General features: G+C 39.9%; 1 protein-coding gene across 1 annotated transcript; it reads right to left on the bottom strand.

The window, feature by feature from the left end:
* Nucleotides 1–2,704: 2,704 nt before the first annotated feature.
* LOC135471775 (uncharacterized) lies at nucleotides 2,705–19,477 on the bottom strand. Its single transcript, XM_064751109.1, has 3 exons — nucleotides 19,427–19,477; nucleotides 6,148–6,306; nucleotides 2,705–4,813 (listed from the first exon to the last, which is right to left on the bottom strand). Exons 2-3 carry the CDS (start codon nucleotides 6,272–6,274, stop codon nucleotides 4,575–4,577), a joined length of 366 nt encoding a protein of 121 aa, XP_064607179.1. The 5' UTR covers nucleotides 6,275–6,306; nucleotides 19,427–19,477; the 3' UTR covers nucleotides 2,705–4,574.
* Between the last annotated feature and the right edge of the window lie 783 nt (nucleotides 19,478–20,260).

Here is a 20,260-nt window from a genome sequence, read left to right as displayed (position 1 = left end):
TGGCGACTCTAGACAATCCTCACAGGTAACACGGACGTTTACGCTATGTTCTGTGTTTAGTGACTCTAGACAATCCTCACAGGGAACACTGACATTAAGGCCATGTTTTGTGTTTGGTGACTTTAGACAATCCTCACTGGTAGCACGGACATTAAGACTATGTTCTCTGTTGGGTGACTTCGGGCAACCCTCACAGGTAGCACGGACATTAAGACTATGTTCTCTGTTGGGTGACTTCGGGCAATCCTTACATCGTCAGCAAGATTTATAAAGCGGCTTTTGAACTTAATGTGAAAGACTGCATCTAATTCTGTAAAAAAGAAATTTGATTATCTCTAGGTTGATTGAAATCGATATATTTTTTGTCATGACAGGTAGGTGACCACAACAAGTGGATTCCTTTAAATTTGAGGAAATTGATAATTAAGTAAGCTACGTAAAAGAAATTGAGGAATAACTTCCTGGATTAAATCGGACGTAAACAAGTGCTGAGTGAAGAAAAGAAAAAAAAACAATCGAGAGTGGCACATTCAATAGAAATATATCAAGTACAAATTTTTTCCACTACAATGTACTTGCGACAATACAAAGGGTTAAAAAAAAGCAACACCCACAGCTAAGAAAGAATACCAGTAGGTTCCGCGTGTATTGGTATATTTCGGTGTGATATAAAAAAAAGCCACAACATGGCTGCTAAATGTACACGGCGCGTAAGCGGTTAATATTAGGTGATTTTTTTCTCAAGGTAATTATGGTAACAATTCAATGAAATGTTCTCTGTGAACTCCGCCATGTTCCTTTTCTTTATATGGAAATATAGATGGGGACGATATAATAGGGGGATATTGTGTCTATCTTTATGTCCAAGAGACCTGTGCAAATCCGCCTCTTTTCGGTCAAATACACGGGGTGTCAGTGTTTGCTTATATTAAGGTTCCATTTATTACCAATTAGACGGGAGTAGGAATTACTCCTCTCAGACAGATGGTGGTGATTTGCGTCCAGAAAGGTTCCAATGATAAGGGCTTGCTGACAAGAGTTCCAACTGCCATCGACTGGCCTAGGGCGATTCAGAGACGTGTACAAAGTCGATGAGAGTTTATGACATACTCTTCCCTCGGGGATAGTCTGTAATTGGACCGCATACCAGTTAATCTTCTATATGAGCCGTTGACGGCACTGTCTCCCAGGACGTAAGCTTAGTAGTTTGGTTTACCGAACGCTTGGCGGCTTAGTGGAGTGAGGCACCGTAACAAGAGAGAACGACAAAGATGCCATCCACAAACTTGACGAATTGCAATACAACGTTCCATCACCCCGACAGTTCAGGATAGGTATCAGATACAGCTATGTTTAGTTGGCCATATTTCACGGTCATAAGTGATCCAATGTTCCACGAGAGCTTTCCTTCACCACCAGAACGTCAGTAGAAAATTCTGTACCTTTACATCAGAAGAATGGCCTGTACACTCACACACGAAAAATGGTTAAAAATATAAAAGACTATGACATACAGAGTAAAACCAGATCAGTAACGACAGTGTGATAGCTGGTAAATCATCACTTAATATGTCCGTAAAACGGTTTGTGCCTTTTATTCATATCTTGTCGATCATAAGCCTAACAAACCGTAAATTTATCATAGCCAATAAATAATATGTTTTCAGACTGTTACATTTAAGCGATTTTTATATATCTCAAAAAGGACTCTTTCAACAACTTTTAATGCACCAGGCTACAACCGGTTCGGTATTTCCATTTCCAGCTTTCTGTTGTACCAAAAATCCTGGCCATTACTCGGCTGTAAAATATAATATACACTGTATGTAGAAAATATTTGGCAAAATACTTGCTTTGTAAGTATGCTTCTAAATCACCTCATCAGACACTTATCACACAACCGGTGAAAATCCAGAATCAGCGTTTTGATTAGTTTGGCCATATGGAAATGGGAAAAAAAAACAATTCCATACTTTGGCAAGCGTTCCACGAATTCTTGACAAATCCTTACAGTTATCTGATAAAAAAAAATTGCTTAACAGGCAAACATGAAATTATGTCTGTCTTGAAACAGAGGTTATAGCAATCTGTTGATTGGCCTTTATGTAAGTAGTTTTTACGTTGTATCCGTATTGGTCTGACTACATTACAGAATTATTATCATTGAAATACGCTTCGTACTGAGGCCTTAATTCTGCTAAAGCATGGTGCGATAAAGTGAAAATAGAAATTGTCCCTATATGAGCTTTCCCATGAACAGCCAGAAGAAAACCCTAACTGAGGTAAACTGAAGAGAAGCCGAATTTCAGCAATGGCGTATGAACATTTGACAGCTATAACACTGTCCTCGCTGTTCTGGTTTTACTCTTTATTCTGTTGTCTTTTCTACTGAAAAGAATATTTTGGTCGGAATTACAGCTAAAAGCCAGAACAGCATAACGCTTATGAACTACTGCATAAGACATTACAATATAATAATTAATTTTCGTGCCTTATATCCCATATAACAACCATATGTCCCGACTATATAACAAGTATAAATGTAAATATCTTATAAATACACGATACAAAACCATAAAGACTAAAAAAGAGTGAGTATGTTTTTGCTTTATGCTAGCCTTCGATCCATAAGATTTTCAATATTCTTTGCACAAATGAAAACATCAGTTAATCGCATTCAATACGTATATATTTATTTCACCAAATTTGTAACCGCATACATCGCTTCATGAAGGGGTTTGACAGCTTTACTTTTTAGCCTGATGAACTGTTTATGTCTGACTGTGACAAGTCGAGCACCATTCTCAGGTGGGACATCTTGGACTTGAGCTGTACCACTATAAACGTCGAGTTAACAGAAACAATATTTCAGCGTCCGTTTAACGACATTTAAACGACGTCTTGGATTCTGCCTTTGTCATTTCCGGGATTCGTCACAAGTAAAGTACGAGCTAAAAGTGAACGCATGTCCCTCGGAGAGTATTTTGCGACGCAATTATACGTTTATGTTTCCGCTCAATCATTATGAGTTACCTCACACACAATCCCTTGGTTATTCCTTGCGAAAATATTCATTTCCACCCAAGTTTATTTATCGAGGTCCATATCAAACAATTACCTGACATGGACCTGTAAAGTGCGGAATGTCATTACAAGTGAAAATAAAAAAAAACCTTACCCGAATAAAGTAAAACATGAAATGTTCGTAATTCACGACCTATGTATTAATGACGCTAATCATAAATATGTATCATATGCCTTTGTTTTAATTCATATTGGAGTATGTTTACTTCTACAGAACAAACGGTACAATAGCGAGGCTTTTTTGTCTAAATCACTCCGGGTCCAAGCTGTATAGTCTTGTTGGCTCATGTCATGTTTTTGTCGTGTACAAACTAATAATGCACATGTAGTGGAACGGGTCCAAGCTCTATAGTCTGTTGTTGGCTCAATGCATGTTGTTGGCTCAATGCATGTTTCCGTTGTATGCAAACTAATAATATACGTGTATTCGAAGGGAACAATTGTTAATCCAGCTTGGACTCGATTCGCTGCCACGACAGAAAACAGAAAAGATATCCCATTGAGCTAAATATGGTTAAAAAGAAGAGAACATAGAGCTCGGCAGTGTCAGAAGGTAAGAGTGTAGTCTCATGTTAACATGGTTCGTTCACAAAATGCAACGTGGTTCACAAAGCCCTTTTTGTTACAATTGGAATTCATCAGTATTTTAATCATGCACTTGGCGTTGAACTTAAAAATATTTTACTAAGTGTGACGGCAGTCAGGGTTATGGTCAGAGGAAAACGATCAGATACTGGAGAAACCAAACCAACTGCCAGCCAAGCGTTTCCACCGGTCTACTGTCCAGTTAGAGAGTCCCAGATTCGACGATTACCATGATGTAGTCAGACGCGTGTTCGCTTTCTCAGATCTCAGATTTTTTGAATGTTCCCAGAGATAAATACTCAATATCGTTATGAGATGGTCGGTTATCACGTCTGTTTCAAGAAGAATAAGACGTGATTTCTTTTAAAGACGTGTTCTGAGATTGAATCGTCTTGTGAGTTTGCCATGGTGAAGAAGAGGAACCGTCATCTACTATAAGGGAGTGCTGTTAGCTCACTCACGCCATAAAGAAGAACTGTCATCCCCTTTAACGGCGTGTGTGAGTTTTATTTGGCCAAGAAGGAAATCTGTTGTTCCTTTTAACGGCGTTCTGTGACTTTGCGCTAATTACAAATGTTAACTGTTGTCCCGTACAAAGGTGTCCTGTGGTTTCCTTAGCCGTGAAGATAACGGCCATCTCCACTGATGCATGTAGTAATTTTCTCTTGGTGTGAAAGACGATCCTGACATCCTAAGACTGTTCATTAAGTCTTAATTGCCGACGAAAAAACAGAGAACATGTTCATTGAGCACGATAGAATTCTGTGGTGCAGCTGAACCCGTCCTGTTTCCTTAATGCATCATTTGCACTTGACGCTATCCATAATAATACGGATGAAAACAAACTCGCTCACATTCACTGCATAACGTAACTGACCAACGGGATTGATGATTTGCACCCACCGTTAATATCTATATCCGTCATCCTGGTCAAGGTACAAGTCTAAGGATACCGAATCCGGCGTGGAGGCCGCGCTATATGACTCCAACTTCCGGTCTAACAGTACTAAACCGGATGTGGCTAGTGTAAACAGTAGAGACAGCACGCACATGCCAAACGACCAGGCTATCCGAGCCTTGGTTTCCTCAGGGTATCGGTTTATCTCGCTGCCGAATAATATGAGTGCAGTTAATGTGAAAACACCTGCAAGTAAAAGAAAAATGAAATCATTTACCTACGTAGATCCATGCCAGTCGTTCATTAGTCGTACATTAGTGTGTAGACTTTTCCATGCGTCCATCACTAATAGGTGTTTTTAACATATAGGTCCACAACATATGTTAAAATGCAAATAAATAAATAAATAAATAAATTGCTGTTCAGGTCAAACAGGGATTTCATTTGTTATTTAATTGATCGTCTTGATTTCATTGATTTTGTTTGCCATAGTTATAAATCCTTGCCTACATCCTGACAGCCAAAGCTCGCCTTAAAATGTTTGCATTGTAGTCGTTGAACCCTTTTTTATTGGAAGTAAACGGCTCACAGAAACCAAAACTGATTATTGAACTGAATTAAGAAGAAACCGTTAGGTTAAATAAAACAATTAACTTCACTCGCACCGTGCCTTATAGCGTTCTGTCAACCCTACAGACACAAATCCAGCACTTCCAATTATGCAATTCTCATTATCGATTCTAAAATGTGCAAATCCAGATTAAGCTTTATTACCATCCTTATCGCAGTAGAAAAACAAATAAGAGCCTTAATTGATACCAGACATTCAAATGGTACTTAACAACAAACTGGGGCAAGGTTCGCACGGTTAGAATTTATGCCTGTGCCCAATGGGTTTTTTTTCGCAGACATAGCATTTTTTATTGCGCCTCTCTCTGCATAAGTCTTACATGTAGACGATTACTCTTATTCCATTAGGAAGGAGATTGATCGAGAATTATGTCCCCTGACACATTATGCAAACAACAAGGAGCTTCTAGTTAGATTCAGTTATGATTGGTTAACAAAGAAGAAAGGAGGTCATCGGTTGGACACGAAGATTTTATCCTAGCCGCATCTGACTGTGTTATTTTATATAGGGAACCATCTTTTCAACATACTCAACGATTTCTGTCTTATACAAAAAGAGTTCACCAGTGCCGATGCACCTGCACGATGTAAACAGTACTTTTTTAATTGGTTGAATTGAAAAATGCAACTTGTTCCACCCAGGTGCAGGTCATTCTTAACTACATGTATGTCATCCAGTAAAACCTCTCAACACATATCTTCAATCACACGTTCTTCCATAGAAATCCAAATTGTATGATCGTGTCAGCTGAAATCTGCGGTACACACTTAAGAAAAATGATTGGTCATTTTTGCCCCTTCACTAAGGTCTCTTACATCTCCCCCCCCCCCCCCCCCCCCAACACACACACACCCCTCTATTGCCAAATCTCGCAACCACCGTACACTCCACCCATACAAACTCCCATGTCATGGAAGACAGAATACCTAGCAACGTGGACAGTGCTTACCTGCAGTCAGTGACAATCCGATTGTAACCTCGGCCAATCTCAATCTGTACATAATTAGTTTCCCAACACAGGTATATCCAAGCACTACAATCTCCACTAGGATGAGCAGGATAAGGGACAGGACCATTAATACCTGCGGACCGACACCCCAGTCTCGGTCTGAAAGCAAAAAAGAGAGCAGTCAGTGGTCAAGTACTAATACTACATTTCTTTCAGCGTACTGTAGTAAGTGAAAGAACATGGAACTGGTACCGGTGTATGGATTCTCACAGTATATAGAGGTACAGAAGAACATAACAAATTCATGGGTTCATCAAGGCATTTAGAATCGTAGAAGAAAATAACACTGTGAAATGTGTTTGGGTTCGTCCGGACATAAAGAAGTAGGTAACACTGGGAAAGGTTTATGGGTTCATCAGGGCATTTAGAACCGTAGAAGAAAATAACATTGTGAAATGTTTATGGGTTCGTCCAGGCATAAAGAAGACGAGAAGAAGGTAACACTGAGAAAGGCTTGTGGTTTCTTCAGGGCATATTGTATGTATGTGTATATATGTATGTATGTATGTATGTATGTTTGGGGTTTTACATCGTACTTAACATTTTTCATTCATATGACCAAGAAGAGTCAATAAATGTGTGCCATTGAAGTATCATGCCGAAGATACCAGACATGATACCCTATCCATCCAGTTATGACACCGGGACAACCTGTCCTGTTTCCTCTCCCCCCTCCCCTCACCAACCCCAATCCAGTGCTGAACGACAAGTGCGACAGCAACAGGTCCATCAGGGCATATGGAACCTGGGAAGAACATCATTGGAAAAGTTTTATGGGTTCATCAGGGCATATACTGTCACCTTTTGAGCAGTTCAACGCTAAACGTATGAATTCACCATTATCCGCGCCAGTCACTCATTCTTTATCAAGCAACACGGTAAGTTTTGCATTGTTTTCAGTTTTAATCGTCCTCTGTAGCAGGTCAGAAACCGCAAACAATGCCGTAGCTGTCAAACGGCCATTGTGTTGTACACACTTTGTTAGAAGCTCACTCGTTGGACCACAGGAGAGACACAGCCAATGGGATAGCGTGTATCATAGCGACATTCATTATAAGTCAGCACGTGCTGGTATCTACTTTTCTTTCACTTTACTGGCATAGCGAAGATTGGTCAAACTAAAGATAAATAAATTCCCACTTTGTATTGTACCCACCAAGCCTTAGCACCAGAGTTTGTATATATTTAAACCATAATTTCCCTTCCCTGCTGTTAACAAATTTTGCCGGCCCGTCAAGCTTTCTTACCGCAACTCCCGTCACCATAGCAAGATTTCACTTCATTATTACTACTACCTGTAGTATATGATTCAGTAATGGATATTTTTTGGCTAGAATTATTTTTCACGGTAAATTACTGACCGCGAAATCCACGAAAATTAGTTTCACGCGAATATTAAGTACTTCACAGTACAAGCCGAAAAGAACATAAACCTTCCATGATATTTGTATGTTGATTAATATTTTTAATCACGTGAATCTACCTGTGATGAGCTCAGGGCCTTTCTGACGATACGACATTGGGTGCCGAGGGTAGTTATATTTGCCAGTTTCGCGTACAGTGAAGAAAGATGACTACGCTTATTTTTGTATGAATTCTACTCAAGTTTCATTCACTGTATATGACGTAATTTCAGGCCATATCAATGTATGTGGCACATCCTATAAATTGCAATGTAATATATCAACTTGAAATGTTGCCCCTTACCAGTGCAACATATATTGTAGCCTTACTTACTCAGTATAGAATAAGAAAAACAGATTATAGGCTTACTGACTTGGCAGGAAGGTTGTATCTATATATCAGTACAAATGATGTCTTCTCGACTGTAATATGCATACTACTGATGTGAATCTATGCGTCAGGCCGACAATGACTTAATGCCAGTCTAAAACGAAAACAAAGTGTGCTACAAATTTATGGTCGCATTCAGTCGAGGAAAACCAGAATGCATTACTTCTCATGCTGTCTTCAATCGCTGATTAAACTGAAGACATCTTTAAACAACCCACGATATCAAACTGAGATGGGATATAGTATCTGGTATAAACTATCTAACAATGGTTGATATTGTGCATATATGCATGACACACGTGGAGAGAACGATACTGTGGAAAGTAAACACGGGCCATAAAATTTGGAACAGAAACTGTAACCTGCTGATAGTTTTAGGGTTTCTTTTTTATTTATCAAAAACTGCGTTTGACCGAGTCTCTTTATGCTCTTAAATCGTGCGACATTTTCCAGAAATTGTTCAGTTTATGTCGAAGCCATGCTTCATTTATGCTGGCGTCAGAAACATGCCATGTTGCCGCCCAAAGCCTAATCGTAACATATAAAAATTTAAACATTTCTAGTGAAGATGGATCACCAATCGATCATGTGTGCCCTCTTGATCTCAAACGAAAGGCTTTGAGGGTTAAAATAAAAAATAAAGCTTTGTGTGATCTGTAGCTGTTTGTTTTAAATGAAATAGTCCAGTCTTTTAAGAAACAACCTTCAAAGCTTGCGGTTAACTTTATGGTGACTTACAATGACAATTGGACAATGACCTATAAAAACAAGAGTTACATAGTTTTTGATTATTTATTATATTACATGTATTAATATTTATCAGATAGCGTGCCAATACGGGAAAACAGAGTGTAAAAACAATTATATTGCATTATACACAAAACACTACAAGTACTGAAATCGCATCTGTGCAATCCCAGGAAAGAGAAAAAAAATACTGATCGGGTGAATTGTTGTACTATTGTATTACACAACGTTTTATTACATGGTGGGTGAGCAAAGAAGGACGTAGCGAAAGTAGTGCTTTTTGTAAATGAAATGTAATAACCTGGAGAAGAATTTCCACGTGATATTGGTAATTCTTTTGACATGGAGTGTAAAATTAGTTTATAGCATAAAACACATCGGAATAAATCCCTGCCCCATTGAATTTGATCACTGTTTTATATAGGGAAGAAATTTTAAAAAAATAAGGCTAATTGCGGGTTGAATTCCTGAAAGAATATATTGCAATTTAAAAATGTAAGGTGTCATTTTCTGGATAAAGTATTGGAAACCGTTTACAAAATGGCTGAACCACTCACAATAAGGGATTGTGTTCATATGGTACGAGTATGAATATTCCCACGATGCTTCTCCGTTACGCGGTTATTTCCAGATTAATGCTATCAAGTGGCGCAAATCGGTGTTTCCCGCGGAGTGCTGACAGTCACTTGAGATCTCATGAGAACGGTGCACACGGGCTGGATGAGGAGATGATCATACATGGTCAGGTTTCTCGCCATCTTTTATGGATTAATCACGATCCGATGGCGGCTTAGCGAGTTCGGTCCAGCGAACACCAAGTCGACTACACGAAAACACACTTATCTGTAAGAGAGACCCTTCCAGAAAGTACCAGCTTAAACGCTCCCTAATGTCGTTTGCGGATCAGACGTGGGACGTTCGTGATTCTCATAACTCAAATGCGAGCAGCAAGACGCGGAGAAAAAGCAAGAAGTAGCCGTGAATGCTAAATCCCAACGGAGACGAAAATTGGCTTTGTCTCTTGTAATTACTGAATATTTTAGCGAGACTGGAATGCGAAATGAGCGCTAGCTACCTTACGGATAATCCCACCTCTTCAAAAACCTATTATTTATCATGATAAAAGTTTAGAACAACGGAAAAGCGTTGTGCAATTTGTTTCTTTTCTTGATACAGACCTGTTAGAGGCGGAAGAGATTCGCCACAAAATCTTCACAGATAATGTGGTCTCATAGACTGAATAGCGCGTACATCCAAACTTCATGTGTATGTTGTGTTAGGGGAAAATTATATAGGAATCGATGATCCATAGCCTTCGTTAATACTTTATACTTTTTACAATAAGTAGTTCCTCCAACCAAGTCAGTCTTGTCCACGGCTAACTTCGTCCCAATTTGACAGTAACTGGTAGAATATTCTTTCCTGATAAAAAGATTGTCTGGATCAGCTGCTTGTGTGTATTATGTTGTTTTAGATATAAGGTTTCTAATAGTTGATTTGGAACGCCGCTTTATGTCTCTAATACGAATAGTATACCAATGTTAGACTTGACTCTTAAATTAACACAGATTAAAATTCCATTGGGTAAAAAGATCACGTGGAAATTCGATGCCATTCACTGTATAACCCCCTAACCATCACATCACGAGAAGAGCAACAATAGCTTGAGCTTTAATAAGATTTATTTATTTATTTATTTATTTATTTGATTCGTGTTTTACTTCGAACTTAAGAATGTTTCACTTATATGATAACGGCCAGCATTATGCAGGGAAGAAGCTTTAATAAGATTTACGTATGCATAACAATTAATACTATATACAAGTTCTGCTTTTACAAATCTCCTTAAGTCAATGCTTCGTAAACTTTTATGGTGACCCACGCCTCACTTTGGAGTTGTGAGCGGGACAACTGTATTTTCGAAAAGAAAAAGTTACCATGAATGGAACTTAACAAGCTTTTTGTCCTCAGAATTAGTTGAAAAAAATGCCCTTTGTTCTCTGCCCTTGGGTATCGATCAGGTAAGCCTACTTCAAGGATCACGGGCTTGTGATTTATTGATTTATTTATTTGATTGGTGTTTTACGCCGTACTCAAGAATATTTCACTTATACGACGGCGGCCAGCATTAGGGTGGGAGGAAACCGGGCAGAGCCCGAGGGAAACCCACGACCATCCGCAGGTTTCTGGAAGACCTTCCCACTTACGGCCGGAGAGGAAGCCAGCATGAGCTCTCGTGATTAAGGACTATCTGCAGAAAGCGATACTTTCAAAAGTAATGAATTGTTTATTTGAGAATGTTTAGTTGCTCAGGAAAATATAAACATCGTCTAGCAGCTCTATGATAATTCTTACTTCGTGACCTGTGTTAAGTCACTTATAAGTCGTATTTATACGCGTTATTATTTGTAAAGGTTAACCCATGAAAGCAAAACAAGAAATGATTATGACAATAATGAAAATGGCCCCCATGGGGCGGCACTGAGCCGTTAGGCCTACCTATAAAATTTCTATTCGTATCGATGCGTTGGTCGCTTGCGGACTAATGGGCCCCGTTGCGACTGTCCTACTCTATTGGATGACTCGCCGGCCTCCGATTAAACTAACTGATACAAAGACACTAAAACACAATTAGTAGAGAGACTTATCGACGACTTCACTTGGCAGGTTGCCAGACAGAGACGTAGTATCGCTTGCCTTGATCAATCCGGCCAACCACGAACCAAGGGCACTGAGTATAAGCCCTCATCCATTTTAAGTGTCTCGGGTCAGCCTTGGATGGCACTGAGATACAGCAGGTGTCTGTTCTTTATTAATTAAGCACTGAAACTGTTATCTTCAGATTTACGCCTCCTGTTCTTACGTGAAAGATTCCAGATGAATGGACCGGTTTAAAAAGACCGGTACCAGGGATGATGTGCGATCGTTTGACACGCTCAAGGATTAACGGATGATTGCTAAGTAATTAACCGCAAGTAGGTACAATCGGAACATCAGACAGCGTAAGATGTCTGTGAAGACAATTAGTGGTTAGCTAGCCAAAGTTTCATACTATGAACAGTTAACTGTCTTTGGAAATTAGAGACATGAGCGTACGCTGTTATTCTAATCTAACGGTCATCTCCGACATTCGTATGCCATTCGTTGACATCGAATGGGTGTTCCAAGTCGATAATTACAAGACCCATCACCAAACAACGTAAATAAACCTACGCATTCTCAAGTTGAAATCTGTCTTCAATCACCTACCTTGCAGTTTAAAGCTAGGGTTTCACAGGATCCCTATTTTTACGTTTGGGTACATGCATTTCAATACATTAAGTAATGACATGGTAACAAAAAAGGCTTTTACAGGGGACTAAGAAATACAAATGCATCACTAAAACTAGCTCTAGAATCTTTTGTGCTTTACCTGTTCACAGTAAGACGTAAGAACTCACGCTTAACTCGTTGTTTGCTTGGCGCGTTTAAAAGATGAACGAGGCAATGTTAGCTGTTTGACTTTAAGAGAAAAAAGTCTATTTATATATTTATTTATCTGAGTGGTGTTTTACGTCGTACTCAAGAATATTTGACGACGGCGACCATTATGGTGGGAGGAAACCGAGCAGAACACGGGGAAAACCGACGAACATCAGCAGGTTGCTGGCAGACCTTCCCATATACGACCGGAGAGGAAGGCAGCATGAGCTGGACTTGAACTCACAGCAACCGCATTGGTGAGACGCTTCTAGGTCATTACCCTGCGCTAGCGCCATAACCAACTGAACCACGTAGGCCCCGAGAAAAGGTCTAGCTGAGAGATGAGTGGTGTATAGATTACTCGTATTACATATGTTAGCTTGGCCTGCAAAGGTCAGCTCTGGGTGACCCCATCATAAGTCGTGACCAAAGCCATGTAGTTGAGGTTTGACATTATACGACACACCTGATGCACACCGAACTATTCTTAAAAACAAGCGCCTGGTCAACCGCTTCTTTCAGTTTAGACTTCAAAATCATTCATACGAAATTTATTTGGAACAAAAGATCCCGGGAATAGCTTTTAGCGCGAAACAGAATATTCTTTTATTTATTTGTATCTTTATTTCATCGGTGTTTTAAGCTGTGGTCAAGAACAGTCCACTGATACGACGGCCGCCAACATTATAATGGGAATAAACCTAAAAAGAATACATCAAACGATGATGTCCAGAAGCCATTTTCACAAAGATGTCGTACTTGTACGATATCGCACATATAAGACAATGGCACGTTCATAGCGACGTCCAAAATATCGCACAATAAATCTACGATAAAGAACATGTCGTACGCCGTTTTGTGAAAGTGTCCCCAGAAGTATTAAAGCTTAAATGGGATGTTGCAATCTTATACGGGGGCCTCTGTGGCTCAGTTGGTTAGCGCGCTAGCACAGCGTAATGAACCAGGAGTCTCTCACCAATGCGGTCGCCGTGAGTTCAAGTCCAGCTCATGCTGGCTTCCTCTCCGGCCGTACGTGGGAAGGTCTTTCAGCAACCTGCTGATGGTCGTGAGTTTCCCCCGGGCTCTGCCCGGTTTCCACCCACCATAATGGTGTCATTATGTGGTGTCTGGTATTATATATATTAGCTAAAATCACAAGATAAATTAGACCTGTCTGCAGTCTCACGCCTTCCAAGCAATCTGCATGAATGGTTTTCAGTTTCTGTTTCAGTATAGAACAGTTTGCGACATAACAATGTTAAACACCTCTCGCTTTTAGCGCGAAAAGTATAAAGCGTAGCTCAAAGGTTTATATATCATGTTAAGTGTATACCTTGGACTACAGTTTGGTGTAAATTACAAGTTTCCAGCCCTCATAGGTTTCGATTTACAGGTCATTGAAATTAAGCTTTTCTGTTTCCGTATTGCCCTACTGGGTTACTGAAAAGTTCGCGTCACCCTAGTCGCTTGCCAGAATGCTTTCACAAACAAACAAATACAACGCAACAATGTTATCTCGTGACGTCACGACCCCAGTCGGTCAGCAGCTGAAGGGTTTTTATCGGCGGCATACTACGGTGTTTGAACCAATGCCGAGTGGTACAGAGAATTGTAATATAGAAATGCTGAAAATTCAGAGAGAGGTGAATCCTACTGGTGTAAAATTACTGGAATTTACTCGCTGTGCAGCTACATGGAAGAGAGCCGGCATAATCGTTGTAGTTTGATCAGAAGACGAGAGATTTAGAGTGGCGCGATGAGGGGAAGGTTCATACAGGTTGACAGCGGCTTGTGCATGCTGTGTGTGTGGTTTCGCTGACAGATCTTATGTGCAGGGGAACGATTCTCACCAGCCTGAACAAAACACCACAGGTGATCGACTTCTCAGTTATGAAGTATGCGATCCCTACTCCAACTTTGGGTGGAACTTTCATTTTTACTGCTGCTTATAAAACATACGTGTCGCAACTCAAGACCATGAATTCAGCATTGCATGTAGCCATGTAGGGCCTATAACGTGGAGACAGTGACCTGTTCATGTTTTATCACATTTTGCATTTCCACTGATGTCGAACATGAATCGGGAAAAATGGTAGATTCTACTGTTTTGCGGAAGTATAGCAGTATGAATTATAGCAAGCCCTGCACCATCTTTATCTGTGAAATATTTAGGCTAAAAGAAGTGCTAATTAAATTTAAAACCTCGGAGAGGTCATGCATATTAAATGTAGAAGCACATGATCGTGTGAATTCTTGTCGGAACGGATTTTGCGAAAGTAGCAAGGCTGAATATCCTTGTGATATTTTTCTCAATGAAATATAGTTTCAAAATCTACCTCCATGCCCATCTCGCACGGAGCTCCAATATAAATTTTAAAAATGAAGGCAATCTGCAGTAACAGTAGTCTTTGTTTTAATATTCTAGGTACGGTCATTATTTATTTAAGGATTAAATAACTTTTTTGGTTCACTGGGGTATGTGCTGTCACCGTTAGTGTCGGGTGGAGGAAGCATGTTGACAGAATTCCGGCTGTGCGCGGATTGATATAAAGTGAACTGACTAACCTGTGCAAAGTAGAGCAACAGGTGCAAGTCGACGTAGTTCTTAGAAATTCGGCGTATTTTCGGTAGTTTTGTGATGGGTATGATAAATACATCATCACGACAGTGTGTTGTCCGGGTAGTTTGATAAGCTATATATATCAACAAAATGTCAAACAGGTGTGATTCGTAGTTTTCTAGAAAAACGACAAAAACACCGTACTAAAAGAGTAATTTTAATATTCCGAGCAAAAACATTATGCTTCCTGTTTCATCTTAGAAGTCTGATAACTCTCTAAAAATAAGTTTGGCATGCTCAACAAAATGTTTCATTTTTGCAACACGTCAAAGTTGACATGTACTTCCCATCAAAAAGGGAATCGTTCAAAGAAAATAATTCTCTTTGTTGCTAGTGGGGAAAGGTGTCTTCACTCAATCTGTGATAAAGTCGCTGTGTTTTTGTTGGAGATGAAAACTTGTCTGCCATGTCTGAGGTTTTGTTTTATTTTTGATACATCAAATTTCACCAATGTTTAATCTTCCGCGCGATGGTTTCGGTATAACCGATTTCATTCTCCTAGAGGGACAGAGATCTCCGGAATCACTGTTAAAATCCGCTGACAAACATGCTGCCCTTCCTACAAAGGCTTTGATCGCCTGTACTTGGTGTATGATTTGCATATAAATGGGGTAGTAAATATGATTGTTAGTTTTATTTTCCAGTGTAAGTGTTACTTGCAGATCTTATCTGCTGTTCCTTCAGTAAGACTGGACGTGGTATTAAGACTATGAAAGCATGATTGATTGATTGATTGATTTTATAGGGGGATCTAAATATGCCGTTCTGATACTAAGTTATTGTTTACGTGCATGTATTCACTGTTTTTTATTCCAATGTTGGAGTAATCTATGATGAAAAACAGATTTTCAAAAACGTCATGATAATGGCAATGGAATTTCATAACGTTGGTTTGCGTAGCCGGGATTTGTGCCAGTGATTTTGTCTTATGCCCCAGAGTTGATGCCTCGGCCGACATAGTGCTCATTTCCTGTAAGGTGCCGGTATAATTAGCCTAATGTGTGTCTATGGCGCAATCTTCACGGCATAATCAAATCACCACGACATCGCTCCGCGTCAGTAATTAGATCTCCGCGGGAAAATCAAGATTCATCCACGTATCGTTGCGTCGAGCCATTGTCTTCCGTTTTGTGTAACGGAACATGAGGAACTGGGCGCCAAATGGATCATTTCTTTTGGTTAGAGGTCAGAATAAATATATAAGATTCTGTCTGAAAGAAAGTGAGCCATGCAGGGCCTGGCGCCCAAAAACCTTCATTTGTTTATACACGCGAGTCCTCCCCAGTGACACCCATTAATCACACTTTTATATCATAGCAATTGTCCTGGCATTCAGTAAAATGATATTGAAGGTTGAGAAATACGAGCTTTCGTGGAGAATGAGCGTGATGATTTTTGTATGAATTGGCTATCTGCAATACAGCTAATTATATCGACCACAATACTGCTAATCAGCGCCACACTGTCTAGCAAAATAATCCACCCATAATACAACTAAATACGCCCCTCCAAGATCAGGGCTAAATAGGCCATCGTTAGTCCGGATAAACATTGCGGACAGAGTTTACAGGTAGCTAGCTACACACAGTGTAGCAAAATCGTCCAAGCCTGACAGCTTATAGTCTATTTCTTTTAGAGAGCCGTCTATATTCAGCTGTCTGTAAAATCAGTCATACTCGATACCAAAATTGTCATTAGTCAGTGTCACGTAACAACACAAGTCCTGCACATTGACATGTCGAACGCCCATATTATTACAAGGAAAATGGAGTTACTTTTTTTCTAATTCATAATGTTATACTCCATCAGCTTAGTTTCGACACCAAGAACTCATTGCCTCGGGTGACGTCATAATTATTCATAATCAAGTGGCATGCTGGGGAATGGACGTGGAGCATTTTACTATTATAGTACCCCAGGCGGTTAGACAAACTCCAAGCAGTAAGAAAACCTTCGTTATCGTCTCTGAGAATACACTCCATAGATTTGTATGTGTTTAGGGGGAGGGGCAACAGAATTCTGTATCTGTAGTGGCTACTGCTGAGCTATAATATTTATTATACTATTTCAGTTATTAAATTTATATGATAACGATGCGTGAAAACGATTACACTCAATACAGGCGCCGAAACAGTGTAAAATTTGTTTATTGGTCGTGCTTCCCCATTATAGAATTACATCGTTCTTGAGAAAAATTTTGTGGCTATGGATGTTCCTTTCGGTCATCTAACTATGAAGGATGGTATGTTGTCTGCATTTATATGTGTTTGTCTTTTGATTTTCTTCCCAACCGACAATTGCTGGGTGTATCATTGAGGACTTAAGGCAGTGAATTGTCGATTATTGGAATATTGGGTATGCGAGTTAGACAATGGCGAAGTCACACATACATGTACTTTCCTTAACACCAGTATGGTATTTAATTAGAATTCAAGGTGAATCAAAACGTATGCGTGTGTTCCCTGTTTAATCCTATGTGCACAACAAAAACATTATCTAAAGTACGTTCACATTTGTCAAGTTTACTTATTCGCTTAAAAAAAAATTGTCACAAGCATTAGTGGTTCATGTAATTCACTCTTTGCGCGTTGCTGTCACGTGACGCCATCTTCATGCTCGAACTACCACAGGATCAATAGCCCCGAGCAGACCTTCTCGCCGCCAGTACTCCTGCTCTATCTGTCACAAAAACAGTATTTCCATTAAGCATAAACTACAATATCTCACGAAACTTTGATTCAAAGCAAACAAGACTTAGATGAATTTACATGATGTATTATTATTAACTTATCAGATAATTTTGAGTAATAACTTGTTTATGGCCTCTCAAAGTGCAGTGATCGTGAAACATACATTTATTACGTGTGTGACAACATTTACCCAGTCGGCTCGTGAAACTTTGTCCATAGCCTCTTGAAGTAAGTGCCTAACGTCCGCTAACTTGAAGGATTTGTTGTCACTCGAGACGAAACCCTTAATGTTTCCCTAGATCAACTCTATCGCATTCAACTCACAACAAGCCACCGGCGTCCATGAGATCAAATGTCCTTTCTGGTGGGCAATGCCGTCAGATTGGTATTTTTTAACCTGCGTATTTCTCCGAACTATCTCAATAAGGTCTTTGTTGAGAGCAGTTGCAGGAAATGCTGTGTCTCAACTTCTGAGCTATTCTTGCAAATCATGTATCCTGTTTGACACCGTGGGACATTGCTGTTATAGCTGGCATTGTAAAGTATAAGAACGCTTGGGTGTTCTAAACGAAGAATTAATACCATTTCCAACCATTTCAAGAATTTATCACCATGCATCTGGTCATGATAATCTGATATTTTTCGGCCTCAAACAACAACGTGGCATCTTTGATCAAACCTATCTTCGCATAATCCGCCTTATAGCATGAATCGTTGTCCCTTTCCAGATGGTGGCATTTGGGTCCTTTTTTCGCCTGGTTCTGTCCATTGTTTTGAAACAGAACAGCTGGCGTTAACCCAGGTCTCATCTATGTAGACTATGTCATAATCTGCCTCTCTGTACTCCTTTATTTTGCGTAAATAATTTTTTCTACTCTCCATGATCTCCTTTCTTTCTACTTTGTTTTGAAAATGCTGGATTTTCTTCCTTCAGAGCAGCCATTAATTTCGGTGCCGTCGGTAGATCCTTATTGTTTACAAAAGATCTCATACGTCTGATTACAAAATTAATATCAAAACTGTCAAATTTAGAAGATCTGGCCGCTTTGGGCTTCCGTACCAGCCCTCCAATAATTGCAGTGCATTCCTTCAATACTCTTTGAATAATCCTCACATTCAACTTCAATATTTGTGCAGCCCTCCTGTTGACAGACTTCTATCATCTTTTGCAGTAATCTGCAGATGATTGCACATGTTTAAAACAGCCAATTCTCTTCGTAAGTAATATGTTTTCCCCTCGGCATTGTGCAGCCAGGAACACGCGTCAATCACATATTAGGTAATTAATGTCACTTTCCCTCAAAACATACCGGATTCCACCCATTCCCCAAGCATGCCACTTGTTTTTGAATAATTATGACGTCACCCGAGGCAATGAGTTCTTGGTGTCGAAACTAAGCTTATGGAGTATAACATTATGAATTAGAAAAAAGTAACTCCATTTTCCTGGTAATAATATGGGCGTTCGACATGTCAATGTGTAGAGCTTAGGTTGTTACGTGACACTGACTAAAGGCAATTTGGTATCGAGTACGGCTGATTTTACAGACAGCTGAATGTAGGCGACTCTCTAAAAGAAATAGACTATAATACGCTTCAAGCAGTAGATCTAAATAACTCCGTACAGCTAAATAGGCCACACTGTGAGGCTAAACATGAGCTGATAAATATACAACACGTAATACAGTGCACTTTCCAGTCATTATTTATCTGATTGTTGTATAATGTCAAAGATACAACTTTTCCATTTGCACGATGACGGTCAGATTCCTGGTTCTGGGGCTAAACCTCCAATATTTGGCATGTTACTGACGAACTTTTTCACGTGTGAGGTACAGATACGTATAATATATTAATGGAAGACAAGTGAGCCTTCAACGAACACAGTTATACACTGTGGACTTACCTATAAAACCTGCAGTTAGGAGGGATTCTGAACAAGACCAGCGCCTGGGGGTAGTCTCCAAACATCCTCTCCACAAGCCTAATACATAACGGTTTCCCTTGGACGTGAGGTGGCACCAGTTGTCCGTGGTTACGCCGAGGATGTGGAAGAACAGCGTGACACCCACGAACACAATGGTGGCTTTGGAATACAGCGAAGAGGCCGTCACCTCCAGCATGTTGAACAGGTGATGTCTGTTGCGGATTATCTGAAATCAAATATTTATTGTCTTGAAAAGTCTGCATACTATACACATCATTATGTGCTGAAGTCAAACTCAATGTAGTGGTGTTTGATACCGATATTGTCTGATCCTGCAGTACAATCGCCCACACTAAAGCATGGCAGTGTCAATTTCTTGTCAAGAGTACGAACCGAGGAGTATAAAGAAGGAGTATTAGAGGATGGAGCCATTAACAGCATGTCTTAGTATCGCGATGAGATTCGACGAAACCGCGAGTGTTTAGAACGTTCACATCAGTGGCAGTGTGGAACCTTTCCAGCTTATAAAGTAATTCGTACCCAAATTGTGCTGTCTACCGTTTATTCCTGCCTTTGTGATGACGCATTGTGAGCAAATGGGTTACGTAGTCCTCATGTGCTACAGGAGGACAATACTCAATCCAGCCGGGAGCTGAATCGCCATTAATTGCGCTGGAAGAGTTGTCCCATTCATCTTAGCAGCCTCCTCCATGGAGGCGTTCTCATCTTACAGTACATAAATGTTTTCAGCGCCCAGACTAAATAATCGCTGTCTCACTTCACCATTCGTGTTTGTTTTTGTAACGCATGGTT

Source organism: Liolophura sinensis, chromosome 7, assembly GCF_032854445.1.
Source record: "Liolophura sinensis isolate JHLJ2023 chromosome 7, CUHK_Ljap_v2, whole genome shotgun sequence".
Lineage (NCBI taxonomy): Eukaryota > Metazoa > Mollusca > Polyplacophora > Chitonida > Chitonidae > Liolophura > Liolophura sinensis.
Note: the sequence above shows the minus strand (reverse complement) of the source record. Positions and strands in the feature narration are given on the sequence as shown.